This window comes from Chelonia mydas, chromosome 1, assembly GCF_015237465.2.
Source record: "Chelonia mydas isolate rCheMyd1 chromosome 1, rCheMyd1.pri.v2, whole genome shotgun sequence".
Lineage (NCBI taxonomy): Eukaryota > Metazoa > Chordata > Testudines > Cheloniidae > Chelonia > Chelonia mydas.
This window is the reverse complement of record NC_057849.1, coordinates 144,722,677-144,736,996: the sequence shown is the minus strand read 5'-3', so window position 1 is coordinate 144,736,996 and position 14,320 is coordinate 144,722,677. Positions and strand designations below refer to the sequence as shown.

Here is a 14,320-nt window from a genome sequence, read left to right as displayed (position 1 = left end):
CAGTGTGCCCTTGTTGCCAAGAGAGCTAACGGTATTTTGGGCTGTATAAGTAGGAGCATTGCCAGCAGATCGAGGGACGTGATCGTTCCCCTCTATTTGACATTGGTGAGGCCTCACCTGGAGTCCTATGTCCAGTTTTGTGCCCCACACTGCAAGAAGGATGTGGAAAAATTGGAAAGCGTCCAGCGGAGGGCAACAAAAATGATTAGGGGACTGGAACACATGACTTATGAGGAGAGGCTGAGGGAACTGGGATTGTTTAGTCTGCAGAAGAGAAGAATATGGAGGGATTTGATAGCTGCTTTCAACTACCTGAAAGGGGGTTCCAAAGAGGATGGATCTAGACTGTTCTCAGTGGTAGCGGATGACAGAACAAGGAGTAATGGTCTCAAGTTGCAGTGGGGGAGATTTAGGTTGGATATTAGGAAAAACTTTTTCACTGGGAGGGTGGTGAAACACTGAAATGCATTACCTAGGGAGGTGGTGGAATCTCCTTCCTCAGAAGTTTTTAAGGTCAGGCTTGACAGAGCCCTGGCTGGGATAATTTAATTGGGGATCGGTCCTGCTTTGAGCAGGGCGTTGGACTAGATGACCTCCTGAGATCCCTTCCAACCCTGATATTCTATGATTCGTGGCTCCTCAGGCATACCATCAGCGTGCTCCACCACGCCATGGTACAGCCAATCATGGGCACCACCAGGCTCTATCCCACTGCTCCAATAGCCCTATTGGGATCCCTGGGCATCATATCAACCACACACTTCTTGGGTTTCCAGCTTACATCCGTGAGCCCCCGAGATGTTCTCCTTCGGTCACTGAACCTCCAGAGGAGATTGTGGAGGAAGAAGAGGGCGGATTCAAAGAGGAGGTTACATCGAAAACCAACATAGCTTCCTCCTCTCTAGATGAGGCAGTCATGCCCCCGCCACCATGCTTAGCCAATGATTTCCAGCTTTTCCAGGACTTGGCTAAAGTGTAGCAGACACGCTGCAGATACACCTAGGGGAGGTAAAAGATACTCACCACAAACTCCTTGACATCCTACTCTCTCGTCCTCCAGAATAGCCCTCCCCATCAATGAGGCACTCCTGGACCCCACAAAAACTATATGGCAAAGTGCAGCATCGGTAATGCCTATGTGTAAATGGGCTGATAAAAATCTCCCTGCTATGGAGACAGAACCCCTTTTTTCTGCCTCGCCCTAACTCCATTGTTGTGGATGCCATAAACTCCCGGGGTTGCCAGCACCAAATGAGATCTGTCCCCTATGATAGGGATTGGAAACACCTTGACCTCTTCAGGAGAAAGGCCTACTCCTCTGCCACATTGCAGTTTCAAATGCAAATTATCAAGCATTAACAGCAAATATGTTAATTATTAACTGTGTTAATTATTCCAAGCTCAGCACCTTTATTGATCAGATCCTAGAGTCAGAGTGTGACCAGTTCTGAGCTGTCATCCAGGAAGGGCAACTATTAGCCAAAACAACACTCTGGTCAGCCCTCGATATAGCTGATACAGCGGCCCTGTCCATCTTCACTATAGTGGTTATGTGAAATGGGTTGTGATTACGCCTCTCTGGGTTCCCTGAAGAGGTGCAGACAACCATTGAAGACCTTCCCTTTGAAGGCACCAAGTTATTTGCTGAAAAGACTGACACATCCCTCTACACCCTTAAAGATTCCAAGGCTATTCTCCGGTCATTTAGGGATCTATATACTTGGACAAAAAAGAAAATTTAGTCTGCAGCCCCAGCATAAATCCCACACCTCCCAATACCCAACTCAAAGCTTCTACAAACCTCAGAGAAAGAAACCTAGATTCTTCAGGTGCAAACCGTCGAGCCCACAGTCTTCCACGGTACAACCAGTCACCTCAAAACAGCAGTTTTGACGTGTTGGTTGAGGTGTCAACAGACCACTCCCTTTAAGCGCTGCAGCTGACCAACCTATCCTGCCCATTTGCCTACCGCCTTGCCACATTCCGCAGCATCTGGGAATGTATAACATCAGATGGATGGAAATCATTCACAATGGGTACTCCATCCAACTTTACCTCTCCTGCTCCAACACCCTTTTCCATCCCTCTTCAAGGACCCTTCTCATGAGAGTTTACTACAACAAGAAATAGATCTCTTCCTCCGATTAGGAGCCATAGAATCAGTACCCCAGCATCTATGAAGCAAAGATTTTTGCTCTTGCTATTTCCTGATACCCGAGAAGAATGGCGGTTGGAGACCCATACTAGACCTCAGAGCACTCAACAGGTTTGTCAAGGCTCAAAAATTCAAGATGGTTACTCTGGTAATAATTATTCCAGCATTGGAACAGGGAGACTGATTTGCAGCCATTGACCTTCAGAACACCTATTTCCATATTTCAATCCTACCATCCCACAGACAGTTCCTCAGATTTACTATAGGATAAGACCACTATAGTACAGAATACTCCCCTTTGGGCTATCATTGGCTCTGAGAGTATTCTCCAAGGTTCAATCAGTAGTGGCTGCTAACCTACGTTCCCAGGGGGATCATGATCTGCCCCTATTTGATCTGTTGTCTCCTCAGAGCCCACTCCTTTAATGAGGCCCGCTGGGTTACCAAGACTGTAATAGATTGTTCATGGACCTGGGTCTTCAGATCAGCGTCCAAAGATCAACCTTCACCCCTGTACAGAGCCTATCGTTCATAGGGGCTGACCTGGACTCGTTACAGGCCAAAGCGCTTGTGCCTCAGCACAGGTTCCTTTCCTGGACCATGCTCATAAAGAGAGTATGAAACAGCCCTCAAATATCAGCCAGACACTGCTTCCAATTCCTCGTACATATGGCAGCAGGTGCAGCAGTTATACCTCATGCCAGGCTTCACATGTGGTGCCTGAAAATGTAGTTCAGCTCAGTCTACAGACCAAATAGAGACAGACTAGACACATCTCTGTCACTGTGCACCAAGGTCAAAAGCTCCCTGATTCAGTGGAAAAATTCAGCAGAGGTTTACAACAGGGTTCCCTTTTTGTAAACTTCCCCATCGTTACTTCTCACCACCGACTCATCTCTCCTAGAATGGGGTGCACATCTAAATAACCTTACAATACAAGGCAAATGGTCATCCATGGAGATGTCCCTCCATGTTAACCTTCTCAAACTCAGGACAGTCAGAAATGCCTGCGTCCATTTCCTCCTGCTGATCAAGAGAACGCACGCTAGAGTCTTAACAGACAACGCAGAATGCGTGTATTACATATGCTGACAGGGAGGAGCAAGGTTGCCCTCCCTTTTGTGCAGAAGCGGTAAAGCTATGGAACTGGTGCGTTTCCCACAACATCACGCTATTCGTGCCTACCTTCTGGGAGCACAAAACTCAATAGCAGACCATCTCAGTCGCAAGTTCCACACGACCACGAATGGTACGCAGCAATACTTCATGACCTTTTCAAGCAGTGGGGGACACTTGCCACAGACCTGTTCACCACTTGCCTGAACAAGAAATGTCCACAATACGCTCCAGAGCAGGGATGGGGAAGCACTCCTTCCGTGGTACAAGGACCTTCTGTATGCCTTTTCCCATTGGCTCTACTGTCAAAAATCCTATTAAAAATAACAAGGAGTACACCTCATACTGACTGCTGCCACTTGGGCGAGATGGACTTGGTATCCTTACCTGTCACAACCGAGCCAAGGCTGGGGGCAGGGTTGGAGCAGAGCTGGGGCCGGAACAGGACTGGGTGGCACTCCCTCCCCCCCACGAGGGCTGACTTGGGCCCCACTGCACCCCTCCGAACATTCATAGGAGGATGCGTCCCACGGTTTGGGAATCTCTGTGCTAGTGAGAGCCAAAGATGGTGGCTTTGATATGCCTGCTTCTTTCCTTGGAAGCAGTGCCTCCACTCACCTGTTTCTCCTTGCTCTTCACCCCCTACCGCCTGACCTAGGACAGTATATAGGGACAAGGAAAGTAGCAGGTGGACATAGTTACTGCTGAAGGCATACCTGAGGTAACTTTTTACCTGAACATCCCCTCCTTTTTCCTTCGAGAGGAGGGTTGGGTTCTATGTAGTAGGCTAAACATTTTCCTTTGGAGTTGCCCCTTTTGTCTGCCACCTGGATGGTCAGAATGGCTTTCGTACTTCCCCTTTGCCAAGTCAAATTGCAGTCTTTTCCCCAAGCAGTGCCATTAAAGGAGGCATCAAAATGGGGACACAGCTTAACCGTAGAAGTGCTCCAGCAATTTCATTACTGCTGAAATGACTGCATACAGTATCTCCACCCTTTATAGTTCTGAGCTGCTTTCAGATAAGTGCAGGATGTTCTTGTAATACAGAACTTCGTTTACTCTGACGTAGTCATTTCTTCCGTACTGGTAAGTAGGTGATCTCTTGGATGAACCAGTTGAACTATCCGATGTCTGTAATTTGACAAAACTAAAGGACCCCTGTGTCTCTGAAGTACAGTATCCAGACACACTCTGGACATCTGAATACAGGGTTCTTTTTAACATACTATATTCCAACATTTTATTTTATAGTCTTTGAAGTATATAAAAGGTTTCCATGTCCACACTAGGAGCATTTTACCAGTATGGGAATATCGGTATGCAAAAAGCACTCTAGGTATAGTTGCAGGTAATCTGGCAATGCTGCTCTTTGTACTGGTATAGCAAAACCACTCTGTATGACTGAAATAAGCTATGCTAGTAAAAACACAGCTGATGTAACTATGCCTACCCTGGGACTTCTGCCTACGCAGTTGTATCAGTCAGGGATCACACCTCTTCACAGCCCTGACCGACATAGTTGTGCCAGCATAAGTCCCTAATGTAGACCTGGCCCAAGGCTATGCAATATGTCAATTAAAAAGGCAGATGAACCAATAGTCATTGGCTGACCTGTCATCACACCACATATTCCAAATACTTAAAACTATATAAGTCTTGGATACACCAATAATATGGGATCTTTCTAGACAGGTGATAGTGTGTTCCATGGAATGTCTCCTAGCTGCTGTCTTTCCCCCTCGTGTCTATGTCACATTATGTGACCTGAGGGCGCCATGGACTCTACTGCGTTCTGCTTAGGTAGCAGGTGGCTGTCTGGCAGCAGTTGGCTGTGCACTCTGGTGTCTGATGCTGCTGTCTGTTGCATCTGTAATTATGGGGCTGGAACACGGGGACCCTGCTTTAATGCTGTACTACCTGCCACTTACGACAGCTCCGTTATCCAGCAAAATACAGACGTGGAAATTGGTGTTAGAAGAATGGTGCATGGTGTGATGTGTCAGAGCCAAAGATGTGAACAGGGCTGGACTTCACAGGGCCAAAGATGAGAGAGAAGTAGATCTTTAGCTGAGAATATGCTGTACGTTCTTCTTATTCTGGTTACTGAGGTCATCCGAAATATAGTGCTAGAATAAAGATGACTTTGCCTAGACCATTCGCAGATCACCTAAGTAGGAGAGCTAATTGTAACTCATAAGTCTATTGATAGAATATATATATTTATCATAAGACAGTAAGCATCATAAAGAGACTACAGTGATGGGTCTTAATCAAAAATGTGAAACACCTTACTAATTAGAATTGATTCCTCAGTGCTGGAGCCTTTCAAAAATGTAGCATCAGTGGCAGAGGAGAGCTTGATGAATCTATACATTTACTTTTTCCTGATAACTGTATTTTATTTTTGACCTATTGAGGTCTATGGTATGCTGTAGAAAATATCAATCTTGGGATCAATTTTGTAAAAATGTATATGGTCAGAAATCGTCAAATGTGACTAAAGGCAATCAGGTACAGATTGGATTAGGGTTTAGATTCAAGGCTGAACCACAGTTTTTGTTCAGATTTTGTTCTAAAAATGTGGAAAAAATCTGTAAGATTTCTGTGAAAAATAGTAGAAATCACAACATTTCCACAATCTTGAGTGACTTTCTGATGGCCAAGATAACGTTAGAACAGCTGTTGTCATAAGAATTTGGCCATAACTGAAGTGGGGAAAAAAGCCTCTTTTTGTTTTTGACTCAGAACCAAAACTTTACGTAGATTTAGGTCCAGGGTGTGCAGTCCAAACTATACCCCTCCTTAAATTTGAAGGGGTTTGGATTCTTCATTCCTCTGAGGGCTGCACAAGCTTTTTCAGCTTGCTTTTTTATTTATTTTAAAGAAAATGTAATAGTTGAAGATGCAGTGTCAGAATATAAGGAGTCTTGGAAAATGGCTATTAATTTCCAAACATTTTAAAGATTCTAAATTATGTATTTATCAGTTGGCTAATATCAGATTTATTGTATTTTTAACTTTTCCTTGCTTTTAAGTGCTTGGGTTTTATAAACTATGTCATAGGTAAGTACGCTGTTTTAGCATCCTTAATTGTATTTAAAAGCTTTTTTTTTTTCTAGTTTATTTGACAGCCAAACCAGTAAGAGTTAATAATTTGGGCAAAATATTTCAGATTTCATTTTTTTAATTTGACAGAGAATATTGGTAGTTTAAAAAACATTCTTCACAAAGGACAGATTTCAGTCTGCATTACTGATAATAAAATATTAATATGCACCATTTTCAGACTATTTGTAAGTAGTTTTTAAACTCTGTTTAGAAAATACTTCCAAGTCTCTGTATATTGTATTAAACATCTCAGTCCTGGTGAGTATCTGTGGCTGTTTACTACATTGAAACTATTTTCTAGAAAGAGGAAGGTGATCAAAAGAGTAAATTGAAGTGAATTAGGCTAAGGGATAAAGGACAGAAATCAGGGGAGGCCAGTTGCAAGGAAAGTTAGATAGAATACATTCAAACTGTGAACACACTTTTAAAATGAAATTTTTAACACTGGGGTTTATTTTAAATTGCAGCTAATGGGAAGAACAAACCAAAGTTAAACAAGATGCATATTAGGGTTGCAAATTCAGGAACCATGGAGACTGGATGGCAGTAATATGCTAATCCACTTTGAAATATTGTTTTGAACACTTCAGTTTCAAGCTGTGAAATAGTTCTAATTTGTAGTATTTTCTCATTTGAAATAATGTTAAATATATGTACATCCTTTTCTAAAGAAACAGAAACATTTCAGGAATGAATGCCAAAGCTATAACCATTACCAAATTCTGTTTCCCTTAACTTGGACTTGCTAGATTTTATGTGGGTCACTCAGTAGCTAATGTTATGATAAGATTTCACTGTAAGTAACATGAGCCACATACTTCTTATATAGCATGGTCTAACAGGGATTATCTTTAATTTATTTCAGGAGTCATAGGTATGCCGGCTACTGTGAAGTGTTATCCCTAAAATGTGTTCAAGCTAAGCTTAACTGGAACTTCAGTTGACTATACTGATTGGAGTTACTAATGTAATTTGAAGATAATTGGTGTCAATTCTTTACTTCTAGAACAACAACAACCTTGAAGCATGTTGTCGAGTCCTTGCGCAGGAGAGCAACAAATACTTATACATGGAGTACCATAGCCCTGATGACAGCAGAATGAACAGGAATCGCCTTTTGCACATTAACCTGGGTATTCATCCCCCTACCAGCTACCATGCAGGGGAAGGAGCTCAACTTAATGGTGGTCGTACACTGGTACATAGCTCAAGCGATGGACATATTGATCCACAATGCACAGCAAGTAAACAGCTGATCTGCTTAGTTCAAGAACCACACTCTGCTCCAGCTGTTGTGGCAGCTTCTTCTAATTACAATCCATTTTTCATGAATGACCAGACTAGAAATGCAGCTACTCCTCCTCCGCAACCACCTCAACAGCCATCTTCCATGCCACCAGGAATGAACACATCTGCTATGCAAGGCCCTCATCCTCCTACATATATGCACATACCTCGGTACAATACAAATCCTATTACTGTTACATTATCACAAAACCTCCCCTCTGGACAAACAGTACCCAGAGCTTTACAAATTCTTCCACAGATTCCAAGCAATCTTTATGGGACTCCTGGTTCTATATATATTAGGCAGACGTCTCAAAGTTCTTCAGGACGACAGACTCCTCAGAATGCACAGTGGCATTCTTCTCCACAAGGCCCAGTTCCACATTATACTCCACGCCCGCTACCTGTTTATCCACATCAACAGAACTACCAACCTTCACAGTATTCTCCTAAACAGCCCCAGATCCCTCAGCCAGCTTATCAATCACCACCTGCATCTCAGTGTCCTTCTCCTTTTGGCTCTCCTCAGCATCAGGTACAGCCTACCCAGTTAGGTCATCAGAGTTCACATGTGTTTATGCCTCCTAGTCCTTCAACTGTTCCACCCCATCCATATCAACAATCGCCCCAGAGTTATCAAAAACAGGGTGGTCACTCAGTATCTTATCTCCCTTATGGTGGACCTAGCTTATCCAAAGGTTCTATGAACAAGATAGAAATTACAGTTGAGCCACCACAAAGACCTGGGACTGCAATGAATAGAAGTCCTTCACCAATAAATAATCAACCATCTCAACGAAACCAGCACCCGCTGTATGCAGCCACTACTCCACCTTCAGGCTCTCCTTCTAGAGGTATGTCAGGTCAACCAAAACCACCATTTAATGTTAATCCATTATATATTACCTACACACAACCAACTGGACCTACAGGTGCACTAACGCAGTCTCCCCGGGTAATGGTATCTCAGCCAAACTCAACAGTGTTTAAAATCACAGTAGGTCGAGCGCAGACTGAGAATCTTTTAAATTTAGTGGACCAAGAGGAGCGTTCTGCAGCACCAGAACCTATTCAGCCCATTTCAGTAATACCAGGATCTGGAGGAGAAAAAGGAATCCATAAATACCAGAGGAGTTCCAGTTCTGGATCAGATGACTACGCTTATACTCAAGGTAAATTTCTTGAACTGCCAACTGTAATTTTAAAAATCAAATTAAACTGCATTTTACAGTCCAGGACTCTGCTAGCTGTGTCTCAAGAGACACTGAACCTTTTCAGAAGAACATGGATCACACAGGCCAAAAGTTATCTAAGAGATTTTGATGTACTAGAAGTTCTTAAAATGTAACATGGAAAATATGAATTGATTGTTGTCAAATTCTAATGATTTCTTATAAATGGCCATACAAACCATCTTGTTCCATAAGAGAACAAGACAACATTTGAAGAAACTGAAAAGTTGTATATTTTAAAACTAACAAAGGCAAACACTTTTCTCTATAGGTCATTTACAAAGTTGTGTTGAAGTTTGAGACAAATATTTAAATGCAGATTACATAATTTTCATAGACTCATAGAAATGTGGGGCTGGAAGGGACCTCAAGAGGCAATCAAGTCCAGCACCCTGCACTGAGGCAGGACCAAGAAACATAGTTTATCTCAGACAGGTGTTTATCTAACCTATTCTTAAAAATCTCCAATGATGGGGATTCCACAACCTGCCTTGCAAGCTAGAGTTTAAATACCTGTATAAGTTAAGTTTTTTTTTTTTTCTTAGTATCTTACCTAAATCTCCCTTGCTGCAGATTAAGCCCATTACTTCTTGTCCTTTGAATAAAATACATTTGAATAACTTATAACAGATGTATTTATTATTTGTTTAATAAGCAAAATTATTCTCGTTGCTACACAAAACCAACAACATTGTACCAAGACAAAACCAACAAGCCAGCAAGGGTAATAAACAAAAAGGAGGAAAGGAAAGAGAAGTCAGGGGATAAAATATTAAGATTGTACAGTAAGACGAATCCACATCTTGATTAAATGTAGAATAATTTAGTTATTTTAAACTTTTAAAAAACTTTAATTTATCATAACTGACATGGCAGAAATGGTTTTTCAGCAGGATTTGGATGCAAAGAGGAAGGTTGTTTGGCGGTGTGTTTTTCTATGGATAGGGGCAACAAATACTTTGAGAGAGCCCTAATATCAAATACTAAGTAACTACAGCTTAAGTAAAAGAGAATTGTGTGGAAACTCTACCCAAACATTTGAGCAGAAAAGTGCTTTCTTCAGAGTTGCAGCTTTTGAAAATTGATTGATATACTCGAACTCACTTGCACAGAGAAAGTTTAGTCTGCAAGCATTCAAGCCAGTCAGCTTTAATTGTCATAATGCTAATTAGCAGCAATTATTCAAAGCGTCTATTTCATACTTTACTTAGATTTCTAATGAGATTAGATTATCTGCCTTTCCTCTCTCCTCCTCCTATCCTTTCTTTTCACTTCATTTTATTCCTATTTCACATTATTTCACCTCTCTAACTCTGCCCTGCAGTATTTGGGCCCTCATTTCCCCTGTCGCGTCTGAGCTGTCTTTAACCTCTTAACATGGAATTGCTCTGTACCAGATTGTTTCCATTCTGTGCACACAGCATCCCCTGCTGATTCCTGGACTGAGAGCAGGCAGGAGTAAACTTTGTGAATGGTAGAGATCAGTAGGAGTGAGATGGAGCCAGTTAGTATTTACTCTAGGCAGCGTTGCCAACCTGGCCCTATCTGCCGGGGCCATACAGTCTCTCATGGCATGCCGTTCCAAACAACCTTTAATTGGCAGAGTAACTATTGTTCCATAAATTAACTCAATTGTACAGGAAAAATATAACAGATTTCATGTGACTAAGACAAAAAATGGGTTCTGGATTGCAAAATTACTTGCTAAATAAGGTTTTATTTGCTGTTCAGTTTTTTTGCACTGTGTTTTTTTCCCCCCTAGATACTATTTTCTCTTTTTTTGGGGGGGGGAGGGGGGGAGGTAATTAGTTTCCTTCATTTGGACAGTTGAGTTTCTTAGGTTTATATGGTCTTTGGGGCAGAGAACTGTATCTTCCTATATGTTGGGGCTTCAATAGTGACTTTGTGCTACTGCAATATAAATATCAACAGCAATAATATTTAGCTTCTGTAAACTTACACTACACACTTATGTAGCACAACTGAGATTTAAAGAGGAATATACTTAAAATCTTCGGATTTTGCTAATTTAAGAAACAAATTAATGTGTATGACTTTTCTATCAGTCTCTACCATGGTGAAAAAGTTACAGAAATATATACATCATTACTGATTTTTTTTCTTTAGTGTGATATATTGCATGATGCTATATCCTAATAAGATGCAGCACATATGAGAGGGCATTGTATATGTCAGGTATAAACTGGATGATGAATGAATATATAAAGCCAGGAATTGGTGAGCCATGTATCATTACTGTTGTGAAATTTTTTAAAATTAATACTGTAATTATGATCTTTCAAACTCTTCTCTTGACTGACACACATTGTTTTTATGAAAGGTTGTTGCTGGTTTTGTTGTTTTAATGTTATTTAATAAGATATCCTGTTTTCAATCCCTGTATTGCTACTGGCTTCTGAAATGTGAGGGTCCATACAAAATCCAAGTTTAGACTTTCTGCTTCAGGTAGAAGTGTCAGCCAATAAAAATACCATATTTTTATGCTCCTGGCTCTTCCTCTCTGTTTTACCCTGCCTCAGTAAGATCTGTCATGTCTGCACTTAGCTCCATCTGTGGAGTTTTTTCCTTTCTTCCAATTTGTATGAAAAATACAATTATATACTATGTTTTGTTTAACATTTTTAATTTCTGTTTGCACTGAATGGAGATCAGGAAGGAGAGACACTGCAGGTGCTTTGCATATAATAGCACTTTGCAAGCTTCAGTAGTGTGTCCTTGTGCGTTCCTTTTTTCTGTTTATTTCACAGTAGAAACATAGGAATAACCTGCTGGCAAACCCATTACTTGGACAGTCTACCCATCTGCATACCAGCAGCAAATCTCTTCCCTTTGCCTTCCCCGGTCAATTGCCCTTGTCAGGAAGGATCTTTCCTCTTCATTTGAGCATCAGTAAAAACAAGTAGATCAGAAAGTGGTAAACCTCAGATCAGTGACCTGTATTTACTCCTATTTGACATCAAAGTAAAATATTGAGGAAAATCCTGCCTAGTCTGTCAGAGAAAATTGAATATTTATTCCTAGCTAGTAGGATTATCTTTACCTGCTCAGCAACTGCCTCAGGAACCCATGACAACAGAAGTCTTGTAGCTTGAGACTGAACATGACAAATTTCATCCCAAAGGCATACGTTTTTGAGAAAGTTATTAACGACTGAAAGAGATTTAGAAGGAATGGCTCAACTTTAACTACAGAGTTAAAGGTCCTGAAGGTCTTTACGATTCTTGTAACTAATTTATGTCTATCTTCCTTTAATAAGGGATTCTCCTTGCTCCTTAGTTTTGCCTGTGAACATGAGTGAATTTATAATACTGGAAATTCAACCTTCTACTGTTCCAAAGGGCAACAGCAATTTTTAAAAACTTTGTTGTATAGTCTCTAATAGAACTGCAAAAATCAATACAGGCTTGGCTCTTGCTAATATGTGAGGTCTTCTGAGAAATCAGATGACATTATTAAACAGCAGCTGTGAGGTCATGTTCTGGTGCGGTCTTTCAGACTCTAATTCTTGCCTCTGGTATTTATTCTTGACAGTGCAGTGGTAGTATGATTAGGCTGCTGTTTCATCCTGAGAAGCTGTCTCCTTGTACAGGTGCCTTTATATTTTTCAGTGGAGAAAGACCAAATACAAAAAAAGAAGCAGTGACCAAAATGGTAATATGAACTTCAAATTACTGTCTAAAACATTATTTTTATTCTGGAAGAATTTACTGTCCTAAACTATAGTTCAGTTGGCATGAAGCATCTTTACACTGATATGTGGCTGCATGTTTATACTCACCTATTATTTTGGAGAGGTCACTTGTGTATATTACACACAAATTAAGAGTTCTGTTTTTTAATTAAGTGCATTATATTGACTGTTTATTCCCTATACTGCTCTAGCCTTGCTATTACATCAGCGAGCAAGGATGGAGAGGTTAGCAAAAGAACTGAAGCTTGAGAAAGAGGAACTTGAGCGGCTGAAAACTGAAGTCAATAGCATGGAGCACAATCTTATGCAGAGGCGACTTAGAAGAGTAAGCTGTACAACCTCAATCCCAACAGTAAGAAATCTGTATTTGTAAACATCAATTTTTTTAAGCTCCCTTGTTCAGTTATTGTTCATGCAAGCAGCTTACAAAGTACAGTATGTAGTAAGATGTTTTGGAGATTAAACTCTTTGAATTGGCAAGTGCTTTTTGCTCTTTGCTATGTGATTTGTCTGCAAGATCAGTTCTTCCTTTGAATAAACAGATATTTGGTACTTTAAGAAACACATATGGGCTACACTTTCAGAAACTTTGTTCTGCACACAGTGAAACCTATATGTGTTTGCTTTTCTGTACCCCAGAATGACGACTGGTTTCAAATATACTGGATTTGTGCTGGAAATGGCCCAACTTGATTATCATACACATTGTAAGGAGAGTGATCACTTTAGATAAGCTATTACCAGCAGGAGAGTGGGGTGGGGGGAGAGAACCTTTTGTAGTGGTAAACACCCATTTTTTCATGCTTTGTGTGTATAAAAAGATCTTGTGTACTTTCCACAGTATGCATCCGATCGATGAAGTGAGCTGTAGCTCACAAAAGCTTATGCTCAAATAAATTGGTTAGTCGCTAAGGTGCCACAAGTACTCCTTTTCTTTTTTCAAATATACTGTGAGTGCCCAGGAGATTAATGAGGAAGTCTAGTTTTTATACCTAAGACTTGGCATGCACAGTTTGGTTATGCATGTAGGACAGAGATTTTTGAAAAGGAGCTTCAGTATGCCAGGCTGCTGTCACTGCTTGGAATATATCTGTACCTCTTAGACCTCCCCCTTCTTACCCTCTGGTGTGGAAGCTCTGAGGGCACCTAGGGATTCACTTGGCTGGTCACACCTGGATATTCTCAAGTGTGTTAATGGGAGTTACTCTCCTCAGTTTAGCTGTACTCATTGTTAATCCCTGCTGTTAGTAATGAGTAGTATGGACATGGTATGGTATGGTTTCTGGTATGGGCAGGTCCATATGTAGCACTTTCATTAATATATGCAAATGTCAGAAATGGATCAGTTGATCCCTTACTTCCCACTATCCATTCTATGCAGCGCTGTACAGTTGAGAAATGTTGGGCTAAAAGTTTTGGTGTAACGCATGTAATCTTGAGGTAGGAGGGAAATGTAACTTCTGATCTGCAGCTGCTAATATTAATACAAACTAGAGGTCAGATGCTGCTTTCAGTTTAGAAGGATAAAAATCTGGAGTAACTATACCCAGGGTTTTGGGAACCCAAAGCAGTGGTAACTTTACTGTATATTTTTTTTTAGGTGGTATTAGGAATAAATTAATGCGGGTTTATCTTTTTTGTTTGATAAATGATTGATACAAGCAAGAGTGCTTTTATTTAAAACTATTTTTTTATTAGATTTTAAGTTCA

The 14,320-nt window shown here is 40.9% G+C and overlaps 1 protein-coding gene across 8 annotated transcripts in view; it reads left to right on the top strand.

Annotated features, from left to right (window-relative positions):
• TAB3 (TGF-beta activated kinase 1 (MAP3K7) binding protein 3) overlaps window positions 1-14,320 on the top strand; it is a 75,913-nt gene that overhangs the window by 48,767 nt on the left and 12,826 nt on the right. For all 8 annotated transcript variants that reach the window (XR_006287886.1, XM_037902049.2, XM_043538012.1 and 5 more), the window contains 2 exons: window positions 7,386-8,838; window positions 12,802-12,962. Coding sequence is in view for 7 of the 8 variants with exons in the window: in XM_037902049.2 (XP_037757977.1) it covers window positions 7,386-8,838; window positions 12,802-12,962 (1,614 nt within the window). In the remaining variant the exon portion in view is untranslated. The remainder of the gene's footprint in view (window positions 1-7,385; window positions 8,839-12,801; window positions 12,963-14,320) is intronic.